Consider the following 12,546-nt stretch of genomic DNA (forward strand, 5'->3'; position numbering starts at 1 on the left):
GGTCGACTGAAACAAAGACGTTGGGATAGGTATGTGGTCATTACCTCAAATCCAGTTTCTGTGATGTTTCTTTTTTTGCATTTCATTTCCCTCCACGTGCCAGGGTGATGAGGTAATGCATGACTCCATGCGAGTTCCCTGGTGCCGAGCACTGCTGTAAAACTAGCAGTAAAAGTAGACACAGAGGCGTGGTGTGTGTGTGTGTGTGTGTGTGATGTGGTGGGGGGGACTGAAGTATTTCCACTCAAGTACTGGGAACGGCAGACGTAAAACATCTGTGGATACAAGGCACAGATGGGGGGGGGGGGGACGGGACATTTCACCCAATGGAAACTGAACTTTTCTGGGCTGTGATTAGAGTAGCATAACGTGGAAGAGGATCTACATCCAGAGATACTTCGAGCCTTTTCCACTTATGCAGTCAAACAATAGATCGAAAAACGGACCCCTCAGGAGCTTTATACTTGACGTCAAAATGAGTCAGATGATAAGAGTCTACAAGAGGTTAATGGGGGAAATCTGCTTGATCGTAAAACAGGGTAAGCTAGGTAGTAGGCCTAGTATAGGGAGAGATTTATGGCTCTGGTCCGTGAGTCAGCCATAAGTTACTGGCTTGTTTGATACAAGAATATGAACAGCATCATCCAATATGGCTGCAGGGCCTAAGTGACGCTCTGGCGTTGACCCATATGAGCAAGGCATAAATCAAACTGTTCTTCTGTCTCCTGGCTTGTTAGGATATGATAATAATCCATCCACACATCCAAGTGGTGACGCGGACCAGGATGAGATCACTGGCGATTGTTTCCAAAACAAACCTGCCTTCACATGAAGAGAGGTGGCGTCATAATGATTTCATTATTAGTAGCGGACAGGGGTTTACAGATGTGCGTGTCTCAGTGGGCATGCCCTGGCGCGTTTTAGGGTAAATGAGAAGAAAGAAAGAAAAACACTTTTTCCATAGGTAACCAAGTAAAAAAAAAAGAAAAAAAAAGACAATTTCTGTTTGTGTCCATAGCAACGTCACTTTGCATGGCCGCATGGAGCTGTTGGCAGCAGCCCGCCCATTACTGCTCACACTGCTGCTTTGTTCCTGACCAGGTCTGCTACACTCCACTCTCACAGTTGAACGAGAGTCGTCCAGTGAGTCATTAGTGTGCAATGTTAACCCTGATGCGTGAAACACTATCAGCCCTCCGGCAATCTCTAACCTCAGCGCAGTCAACAGATTGAGGTGGCAATAAGATACAGAGAAGTACCTCAGTCATTATTGGCGTGAATTAAGATTCGCTAAGATTCTCTTCAGGGGAATTTATCCAGAGGATAGTGGTTGGAGTGATTGATAAACTGATTTGGACCTGATCGAGTCTCCATTATCCAACATTTGCTTGACAGTGCTAACCCGACCCCCCCAGACACTGCGTTCTGCTTCCTCTTGGGGCTCCTCTGGGATGTGATTGGCCCTACTGGTCATGAAACTAATTGGAAATAATTCCTTAACACTTATCCTGGGCTCCTCAACATTGGCTCTCATACAATCCCTAGGAACTCACTGTTCCCTATCTCCAATCTGAATCTAAACTCGAATACGATAAGATGACATGATATTCAAAAATGTTTTCCATCAGGGGCTCCCAACACCCACCCACACACACACACACGCACGCACGCAGGCAAAAACACACACACACACACACACACACACACACACACACACACACACACACACACACACACACACACACACACACACACACACAAACAAACACGTACATCCCATAGAATACAGACTTTTGTCTCTTCCGGATGCAAATGTGTTCAGGTGGAGAGAGTGGAGCTCTTTCGGCACACAACAGCATGGCGGGTGTCCTCCAGACACAGGCAGACAGCTAGTGGTGTTATGCAAGATCCTCCTAATGGAAAACAGCGCACCTCCTCTCAGAAGGCCTTCAAATATACACACAGGCTGGCTGAGCTACACCTCCGAGTGAGTGTTTGATTTGACTTGGCTCGGGATCTGAGCGCTTCAATACCGTCCAATGGGATTCCGGGGGGCGGGTCACGGGTTGCAGGTAACATCAGAGGATATGCTGAGCGCCGCACACATGGAGGATACGAAAATAAACAACATCATTGCAGGTTCAATCACATTTGTTCCGGGGGTTGGTGTATTCGTGGTAACTGAGGGTTAGCCGCAGAGGAACAGTCCCAAAATCATCTTTATGAGTCAAACATATTTTCTGTCTAAATAGTAATGGCTAGCAGATGTAGGCCTACTTTAGAAGCATAGAACGCCCTACAGCATCTTCGAATTTGTATTTTGCCTTTTTTTTGCTAAGGCCTATCATTTGATGGAAAATATGAATTACTGTCTTGGTTACTTCATTTCAAATGCATTCATGACAAACTATGGAAAACATAAGAGGTTATTGTTACAAAGAAATTAAACAATTATTCGTAGACACTGATATTGTCACAATCACATTAACACCACGTAGAGTGTTACATTGTGGAGGCATATGTTGGAAAATAGCACACTGCCATGGCGTAATTTGACACCACATCAATATAGAGGAAGTATAATTACAGAGGTAATTATTCACATTACTTTTACAAAAATAACCATGAGAAAGAGGAACCATGAGAATAAGAAATCGTCAGTATAGTGTATAAGCGTGTTTTATGGTGAAACACTGCCGCGAAGTGGATATTGAGGGCCAGTGCAGGATCCCAATCGCTGGATCAGGACCATTGGGATTTGATCATTTTCACTATTCTGATATCAAAAGATGTACTAATATGTCCTGTCCTCATATGGCCTCATACGGTTTATTCAATACGAGATATAAACCCACTTCAGCTAGAGCAGATGTTTTGTTCATATTCTAATGTTTCCTGTTGATGAAAACATCTCTTCAAACGATGCTGCTGAATTCGTGCAATTTCCGAATAAAGACTATTGACCCGCTTAATCATAGAAGCAGGTAAATGCATTTCTCCATTGTAACTCAATATCTGTTTTTTCATTGGCTGATTGCATCAATAATAGATATTTATCATTCATGAGCAGCAACTGCTTTCTATGCATCCACAAGCAAAGGACAGGCTTTCAGCAGCCCTCTCCGGTCTCTGAAGGACGTGGTAAGGGGCCTTCAACAGGAGACCACGTGAAACCAGGAGAGGTCGGGTCTACAATGACGAAGAGCACTGAGAAAGGTCTGAGATCTTCAACTGGCTAAACCAAAATGTTCAGTTGGTCCCAACTGTTGAAGCCCGACCCTGCTCTTGTGTTGTATTTAGACTGCAGGGAAGCATTTGTAGTTGGTTTGGTTCAGATTTAATGAAAGTGTTATCCTCTGTATCCAGAAGATCAGAAAACAAGTTTAATCAGAGAGGGGGAATCGTAAAGTCCGACTTGGGAAGATGTGACAAATCAGTCCATGCAATAACAACAAATGTGCATTGGTGCATTTATATATCAGGTCACAGGTGTTATGTGGATGTGGATGTGGTTAGAGTGCTGAACTCCCCTTTAAGGCCCTGTCTTTATTGAGGCTTCATCCACCTTACACACAGAGTATGTTCCATGTATCTTGTGCTGTAGATTCTATAAAACGTAATGCATGACTAGTCTAATACATGTTGTCCTTTGGAAGTTACTCGAACGACATTACACAATCGCCAGTAGGTGGCACCAGATACACCTTTTCTCGACTCCATTCTCTCATTGCTAGTGTTTCAGAATTATGATGGCCATTGGAACAGCTTTGCAGGTCAGTCGCGTAGTTGCTTTATTGGGGAAATGTGACACGTTATCTTAGGTATGGTAGCTGCAACATATGAGTATTATTAACTATGTAGACTGATTCAGTGTGGTCTTGTTTGGTCCTGAGCAGGTTGAGCATACATTTGCTATCTGTATTTCTCCTATATGTTTGCTTTTCTCCAATTCAAACATATTATAATGTGCAGCTTCAGTGACATTGGTTGTCATTTCCAAGAGAAGCCTAATTTAATCTAAGACTTACTAATACCTACCACTGCTTTTCTCCTTTGTAACCCAATGCTTGTGCTATGGCTAATTAGATTACTCATTGAACATGCTCTCTCTCTCTCTCTCTCTCTCTCTCTCTCTCTCTCTCTCTCTCTCTCTCTCTCTCTCTCTCTCAACTCAGCCATACAAAAGCAGCAGCATCTGCCGTCTGTTTAAGGTTCAAATTACATATGATCACCTTGCATAGGTTACACAATCAGTACTGGTGATATTAACATGTGGGATGTCCCCTACCCTTACCCAGATGCTTCCTATCTGTAAAAACAATGCAGAGGGCTCTCAGTTCCTTTTGTTAGTACGGAGGCAAAGGAACAGAAGTACGTTTCATACTGAATTTTAAATGGTAGTGTACACGATATCATTGTTGTCAAATGGTCTTACACAATGAAACATCAAGCCTCCCAAAGGAGAGGTAGATGGCTCACAGGCAAGTGAGAAACAAACTTTTAAACTTCTAGCCTCAGAGGCTAGGCAAGCATACATATATTCCTACTTACATTTCAGAGAAATATCATTGTGTCTCTCTCTTTCTGTCTTATTTGCAGAGATGGAATGAATAGATTCCGAAACGTGGCGGCCTCCAAGCATACAATTTATATTTTACTCTATAAAAAACGACAAACAGTGATAAACTCTCAGTTGTTAATGGGATTTCCAAGAGAGGGGTAATAGAATGATCAATCCTGCAGACACCATGTTTGGTATTGGAGCCCATGAGTCTTTGACTAAATGACTCCATAAAGGAACTGTGTGTGTGTGTGTGTGTGTGTGTGTGTGTGTGTGTGTGTGTGTGTGTGTGTGTGTGTGTGTGTGTATTTGCGTGTGCGCGTGCGTGCTCGCGTGTGTGTGTGGGAGATGGAGGGTGCATGCACCTGTCGCCTGTGTGACGTATGGTCGCCTTGGCGGCATAAGAATGAACAGTACTCATATTTCTCCGTGGTATCGTGTATTACGGCTAGGTCCACTGTGTACTCACAACAACTTGGGATTGCGTACTTGATGTCGTCACATGGCTCAACTTCATTTTAAAAAGGGACGATTATATGGTCGTGATTTTTCGTGATTTCCCAGGGCTCTGCATAATCATGTTAAAAGTGCGCATGTGACCAGGAAAGGGATTATAATGAGAACAGAATAATTGCAAATTGCAGACAGTGTACTTGCAATGGGGAGACGCGAGGTCACGGCCATCCAATGGGCTTTTAGTTGGCGTATCTCGGTAACCATATTCATTTATGGTTCCTGCCTCTATTTCTTTTGCAGATGTTTAATTATTGACTTCCTCTCTACTGCTTATGCTACTGCTATTAGTGTGTTGCAGACCATATCCTATATCCAATCCTGACAAGGAACCCAGCACTGAGGTTTACAATACAGCAGTTTCTTCTTTTGTCTGTAATGCTGCTTGTGAAGATAGGGTAGATTTCACTTATCTTGGCAACACAGACACAATCTTTATCGCAGTCGTGCTCTGCTCAATAACAACATGATTTTGTGGGATAACAAACAATGTAGAATAGAAAATATGAATCCTGAAGTGACAGATGGTGGCCGAACAATAGGAAGGAAGAATTGGAGGGGATACCTGGGCAAGATGGACGCCCGACCTGTTGGTCTGTGGGCGATTAATTAAATCAACTACTAGTGGGGGTCAGAGACAGGGAACTGTGGAGGACTATTTGTGGGTTGGAGACAGATGACTGGCAGGGAGGATGAGAACAGGATGAAGGTGAATACACATCGAGGAACTAAATCAAACTAAAACAGGGAGAGAGGTGGGGGACTGGCAGGAAGGGGCATGAGAACAGGGGAGAGGGGCCATCAACTAACAGTGGGTGGGGGTTGGCCCAGCCCAGGCCTGTTTGTTGTTGTTGGGCTGTCAGACAAGGGAACATTTGATGCTAATGAAAACTCCCCAGTTGCTCTGTTGATCAAAGAACAAAGGGGGGTTAGAGATAGAACAGGATGAAGAGGAAAATTATTTATCAGCTAAAACTGGGGGTCCGATGAAGGGACCCGGCAAGGAGGGAAGTAAGGGCAGGGGAAAGGTGTCCTCAACTAACAGTGGGCTGCAGAGACAAGGATCTGGCAGGGAGGGGGAAAATGCACGAAATCGAATCTAACTGTCTGATAATTAACACAATCAACAACAGCAAGAGGGACCGGTATTGCATGGGGAGGGCAGACAGGTACGATGGGCCTGAAGGAACATGGATGGCCAGGAGGGGCGGGGGGAATTTGGGCGGATGAACTGGACATGCTGAATGTTCCCTCCCATGTGAAGGCAGCCCACCTCACCGCTGACGTCCATCTGTTCGGCTCTGAGCAACGGATGTAGGGGGCATCATAAAAATCATAGATGTTTTTGGACTCACAAGAATAGCAAACCATTATAATTATACAAACATTATAATGTGTGTTTAATATTGTATACAATTAGGGTTAGGGTTTCTATATTATATTATATTAGTTATTTTTAAGAGACATCGATGGGATGCCCAGTACCTCTGTCAGGTGCCACGGGGCTTGTTTCTGCCTCTGGTACTGGATATGAGAGTGGGCGGGGCCTAAAGCTAGCGGGTATCCAATAGCATGGCCCGATACTGGGACAAGTGAGGCACTACACGCCACTACGTCAACGTAGCGGATCTATGACAGAAAGGAAATCTGGGATGTAGCGGTCTCCAACATGCCCCATTCCCTTAAGTTACCATACAATATCATACTTGGGATGACAACCCTTCCTACGGCCTCGGTCACCGCAATTTACTATTGAGGCCAGTCAACCGCAGCGTTGAGCAACGCAATCACGCTCTTTATTTATTCAAGAGAAGATGGCGGAGTTCTCGCCTGTGTTGTCTTTGCGGGATGGAGGGGGACGATTCGGGCAGCCTATCTTTCCCAGATCCAGGTCGGGTTCCGAGTCAGATAGCGAACTGTCCCAGAGCCTGGCCCGAACAAAGATCCGCTCGTACGGGAGCACGGCCAGCGTCGCAGCGTCTCTGGGAGAGAAATTCATAGAGCACCGGGTTTCCGACAGTGATACACTGCAAGGGATTGCCCTCAAATACGGAGTAACGGTAAGATTGCAATATGAAATACGAAAAATCGAATTGTGAGGCACATGAAAAATGAAAGAAACAATGATGTCCCTTCCAGCCAGTCCAACCCAACCCATATTGTTCTCTCTCCCCTTGTCACGTTTACTAAGAATAGCATTTGCCCCAGAATGTTTACACATACATGCTTAAGATAATGGCTGAGTGCTATGATCATTGACTAGGCTATGTTGAGTTCTCTTGTGTGTACATAAGCAAACATTAACGGAAGCATCAAGTTAAACATCAGGCCGTTTGACTAGACTAGTCCACTTGTGTATCCGTTTCGCATGGCTTGTTCTTTATTGAAGGGTGGGGAACCAGTTAACCAAAATAAAACCTGGCGCATACAGGACATTCCAGTTTAGACGGAAGAGATCAGTCTTGTCTTGCACAACGCTTTGTCCAACACACACACACACACACACACACACACACACACACACCCTTATCAAACTTTTTTTTTAGATTAAAATACCTTGTTATTTTGCATGTCCATGTTTTGTATGTTAGAATGAATGCATGACAAAGGTTGAGGAAAACTCCCACATGCAGCACCTTACTGCAGATCCATAACTACCAGTTCCTTTTTCGGCTAAGACCTTCTGCAAACTGGGCAAGGTCATAAACTGAAACGGGAGCTCAACTCTTTAAGTACACTTTTAACCTCAGGTACCGAATGCGCGAGTCCTGACAAGTCAAAGAAAGAACGAGTGGGTCCTACAAACAGGCCAGAAACGTCCATTCAACTTATTGCACCACTTTTAGCATCACCTCACCCATGACTAAAGACTTAGTTATGGTTCCACGTCGACGCAACTCAAGGGGGTTTCCGGACCCGTTACGTCCTTGCGGACCCTCGTTGTGTCCACCGCAAGAGCCTGACGTGCGCCTCCCGAAAACCGTAACCTTGCGTCGAGGCGACGCGGCAGCAAGGGGCTGTGATTGGTCCGCTCATCAAAACGTTGACGCGTCTGCGCGGTCGTCGCGTTGCGGTGACGTGGAACCCTAAGCGAGCCCCCTACCCCTCTCCGACGTGTGTTTCAGACGGAGCAGATCAAACGGGCCAACAAGCTGTTCGGCAACGACTGCATCTTCCTGCGGGCCAGCCTCAGCATCCCTGTCCTGTCGGAGAGGCGCTACCAGTTCAACGGCCTGTACCCGGAGTCCCCCGACGGCGGGCCCGAGGCGCTGCCCCGCGGCGGGGACGCTCCCCGCGGAACGGAGAGCACGGGGGAAGGGGGCCCCTCGCCGCCCCCGTCGCCGCCGCCGCCGTCGGGGGCGGACCCCGGGGCCTCAGGGCCCCCGCTGCCCCGGCCCCAGCCTGAGGAGCTGTCGGCCAAAGACTTCTTACACAGACTGGACTTGCAGATCAAACAGTCGAAGCAGGCGGCGCGCAGGCTGAAGGAGGAGGAAGACAGGTAAAGACACTCCGCCGCTCTGGGTGGTGCATGGCCCACACGGGCGGAACCAAGGCAGAACCAGGGAGGAACCAGGGAAGAACCAGGGCTGAACCAGGGAAGAACCAGGGAGGAACCAGGGAGGAACCAGGGCAGAACCAGGGCGGAACCAGGGAAGGACCAGGGCTGAACCAGGGCTGAACCAGGGAAGAACCAGGGAAGAACCAGGGCTAAACCAGGGAAGAACCAGGGAAGAACCAGGGAGGAACCAAGGTTAAACCAGGGAAGAACCAGGGCAAAACCTCTGGTTCATAAGTAGCCTTTGTATACTAGATCTGTGTGTGACAGAGCGGCAGCAGATGTCTTGACCTCCCTCCCGATCCTTGACATCGCTCTAAGATCACTCCAAGGCAAACCGATGCAGTCCTTTGGCTTAGCAGTTGGGAGTGTTTGTCTTCCGATGTGGTTGCCGGTTCAAGCCCTCTGCTGCGTCTGCGCAAAGGCAAACGGCTTTGGTCATTTGGCTGAACGGTTGGAGTGTTGGTCTTCCCAAGGGGTGGCCGATTCAAGTCCCCGCTGCGTCAGAGAACCGCCGTGAATACTTTTATTCTTTATTGAAGGTTCATGCAATCGAGGACTCGTGGGGTTATCTGCTAACACTGTTGTGGCTGACGGTGGCTCTAAAGTGTGTATATGGGACGAATTTGATACCCTGGTACATCTAGCTGTAGGCCCATCTAGCTGTAGGCTCCCGGTTAGGGTCATGGAGATAAGGCTGTGGTGTACAGCGTGCTGCTGGGTCACCCGCGTTGTGTCTGTGTAGGGGGTTCAGGAGAGCTGTGTTTCTGTGACCAAACAGTCCAGCTGTTAATCATTCTGCCCTGCCCTGTGACTTAGTGACATCAGAAGTGGGAGGGTCCACCTAGATGGATGCCGGATAGATCAGTCCACCAACCGGCCTACCAGTGGACTGTAGCCACGGGTAGCCTTATTTATCCCAGCATACGGGAGCCGGGATATTGTGATGTCAAAGGGAAAGGCCGATTTTGAAACGGCTTGTAATGGCTAATCGCACACACACCTGGTGGTAAAATAGTCCCCCTTTAAGCTTTTAGAAGGTAGACATGCCACCGACTCAAAAAAAGGTGTCGAAATGTCGCGGCCACAGGGATAATAGGAAACCTCTCCTTCCCTGTGGCAAAAATCAGATGACGAAAGAGGATCAAGGAAATGGAAGGTAGTTTCAGTGAATCCATCCTGGCGGTTGTGCACGTGCCGAGTGGTGCATGCGTCGAGGTATGTGGAGGGAGGCGTGGAGGAGGGTGCATGTGCAGACAAGCGTTGTCCTTCTCTCGATCCTTTCCTGCGCTGGGATCCCGGCAGCCTGTCTGGAATGCGCAGACTCAGTGGGACAGCCGGTCGGTCAGGCCCAGGGACAGAGGAGCACTCATTGGTTGGAGCTCATGCTGCTGCCACTGCAGTCTTGGGCCCTTGACAAGCTTATTAGGTGTCAAATACGAGGGACTGTTGTTTATTTTTGTCGCATTCAGAAGATTGTTAATGTTTTGGTGAATGCAGTTTAGAAAAATGAACGTCCTCCTTATTAGAATGCTCAATGGAATACAGCGTTTCACAACATTGTGTTTTTCGCCCATTGATCAACACCAATAACAATGTGTATGGCTTCCCACACATCTATATTATTCCATTATGTGCCCTGCAGTTTAATGATACACTGCAGGGTTTACCGCAGAAAATGTGTCAGTTAAGGTAAATGGTCCACCCTTTTACAGGTGGACCATTTATTCCTATTTTGTCATGCAGACTGATCTATACACAGAGAGGGATTAGTTTTATATAATATTAGCAATAAAAAAAGCGGGGGGGGAGTGTAGTTAAGGTGACTGGCGTGCGTTGCTGAGGCAGCCTTCTAAGCTGTAAAGTGAGGGGGAAACCCTGCACTGTAATAAATGGCATAACCAGGGTTACAGTGTGTTTTCCGAAAGGCCGTACAGAATCTCTGCTTGTTGTTGACCTCATAGTAAAATGACCTTTGAAAATCCGGCTAATGATTGTATTCATCATGATGGCTATATGTGGAGCGGAAACCACTTCAGAATACTTGAAAACCACTTCCCCTCTTCCTCTCTCTCTCTCTTCTAGACATGCGGAGCCACATTTATCTCACTTCCCTCATGTCTTCTTAAATACAAGAAGCTTCTGTTGTATTCACTACGCAGGATGAAGTGTACAATTTAATGTGTTGTATCATTCATTGTATCATCAATAGTTGTATCATGTTAATTGTGCATTACAGCAGTCGGTATGTCAAAGGAATGCTGTCCTTAGTCAGCAAAAAAGGAAAGTATTAGTGTTTATGTTTTGTAGTTTGAATGAGAAGACAAATGTGATCATATGCTTGTTCCGTTAACTGTTTATTTATATATAAACAACAAAGGCCCCCTGGCCTCTAAAAGGCCTACTCTTACCTTTTTACATTTATTTGTCAGAGTTAAAGGTTTAAAGCTAATTCCATCATCTCCCTGAGCACATCATGATCATGGATCATCGAAGTATGTCTGTGACTCGCACATGAATCACAGTATTAAAGCGCACACTTCAGCCTGTTCTGTCTCTAGGATTTAATGAAGCGAACTGAAGAGAAGAGAACTGAAAAAACACAAATTGAAGACCTGATTTGGCCTGTGTGTCTCATAGATTATGTGAGGTTTATGTTTGAGCATATCTTGCTTCGGTTGTCGTCGTATCCATAGCCTGTCGTGTTGGCCATGGACGAGGGAAGACGCATTCTCCAACTGGATGTTGAACGTTGGCACATTGGTGCTTTGTTTACTGGTTTAATTAGTTTGCACCAATTCAAGAGAAAGCTAAACTAGATAGAAACTCGATGAGCAGGAGTAAAGAAGAAGTAAAACATGTTTGTGCGTGCAGCCTTGACGTTAGCACCATGGGTTCCTTTGGTTTCATATCTGGTAGGGCTGAACGATTTGGGGAAATAATCGAATTAAGATTATTTCAACCAATATGCGATTTAGTATGCGATTTTTCTGTTTAAAGTTCCCTATGTTCTGTATTATTCACTATAGTTTGACAAACACAATATTGGAACTAGTCAACATATAAACTGCTCTTTCCTCTAGGCCAGGCCTATGTGTTGAGATGAGTTCATGCATGAATTGATATAACATTGCTTACATTAATCGTTCATCCCTAATATCTGGTGTTGTTTTTCAGGGACAGCGAGGAGGACTTTACCGTCACCACGACGGCATACCAGGAGATCTAAAGGACACGGAAATCTAGAGGGACGCTCGTTTACCTGAAGCCTTGTTGTGGACAAAAGCCTGTACACTATCTCTCTCTCTCACTCCCTCTCTCCGCAAAAACTCATACTGAGAGATAGAGAACATGTCTGCCTCTTTTTTCTTTTCCCTGTTTTCTTTTACCAGAGCCATTTGAACCCCTATGTCATCTCGCCTTTTTATTTATTGATGTTGCGCTGATATATATTCCCTGATATTGTCACTGTTGTTTTCTTTTTGTTGAGGTTGTTTTTAAGTCATACAGAGGGGAGTAATTACACAATCATAATCACAGTGCACCACAAACCCATGCACGCGCACAAACGTGTGCACACACGCAAGCACGGATTTAAGTAATGCCAGCAGGATTAGTTTGATAGGCAAACAGCTTCTTAACCTGTAAATCCCCTCCTAGAATAGAGTTCATACCAATGTAAACATAAGAGCTATATTCTTGAAATGGTTTTCTGTTTACTTTCTCTCTGAGTACCCAACAAAAGCTGAAGCCTTTTAAATATATATTTTTTCTCTTGTTTTGTCTGGTTTGCCTGAAAGTCTTATCTATGTGGAAACAGAAGGGACTAAACAACAATGGGGCTCGTTTTTGAAGCGTGAATGTAATATTTAAGTGAGTGGAATACATTTTCCGAATCAATGTTTTACTTTGTTGA

General features: G+C 45.6%; 1 protein-coding gene across 1 annotated transcript in view; it reads left to right on the forward strand.

Moving 5' to 3' along the window:
* The first annotated feature begins 6,702 nt into the window (after positions 1–6,702).
* Positions 6,703–12,546, forward strand: part of lysmd2 (LysM, putative peptidoglycan-binding, domain containing 2) — a 5,856-nt gene continuing 12 nt past the window's right edge. Inside the window, exons 1-3 of the mRNA XM_079737204.1 lie at positions 6,703–7,134; positions 8,200–8,573; positions 11,808–12,546. The exon at positions 11,808–12,546 is cut by the window's right edge and continues 12 nt beyond it. Coding sequence (XP_079593330.1) covers positions 6,889–7,134; positions 8,200–8,573; positions 11,808–11,859 — 672 coding nt within the window. The 5' untranslated portion in view covers positions 6,703–6,888 and the 3' untranslated portion in view covers positions 11,860–12,546. The remainder of the gene's footprint in view (positions 7,135–8,199; positions 8,574–11,807) is intronic.

This window comes from Pollachius pollachius, assembly GCF_949987615.1.
Source record: "Pollachius pollachius genome assembly, chromosome: 5".
In the NCBI taxonomy this organism is placed as follows: domain Eukaryota; kingdom Metazoa; phylum Chordata; class Actinopteri; order Gadiformes; family Gadidae; genus Pollachius; species Pollachius pollachius.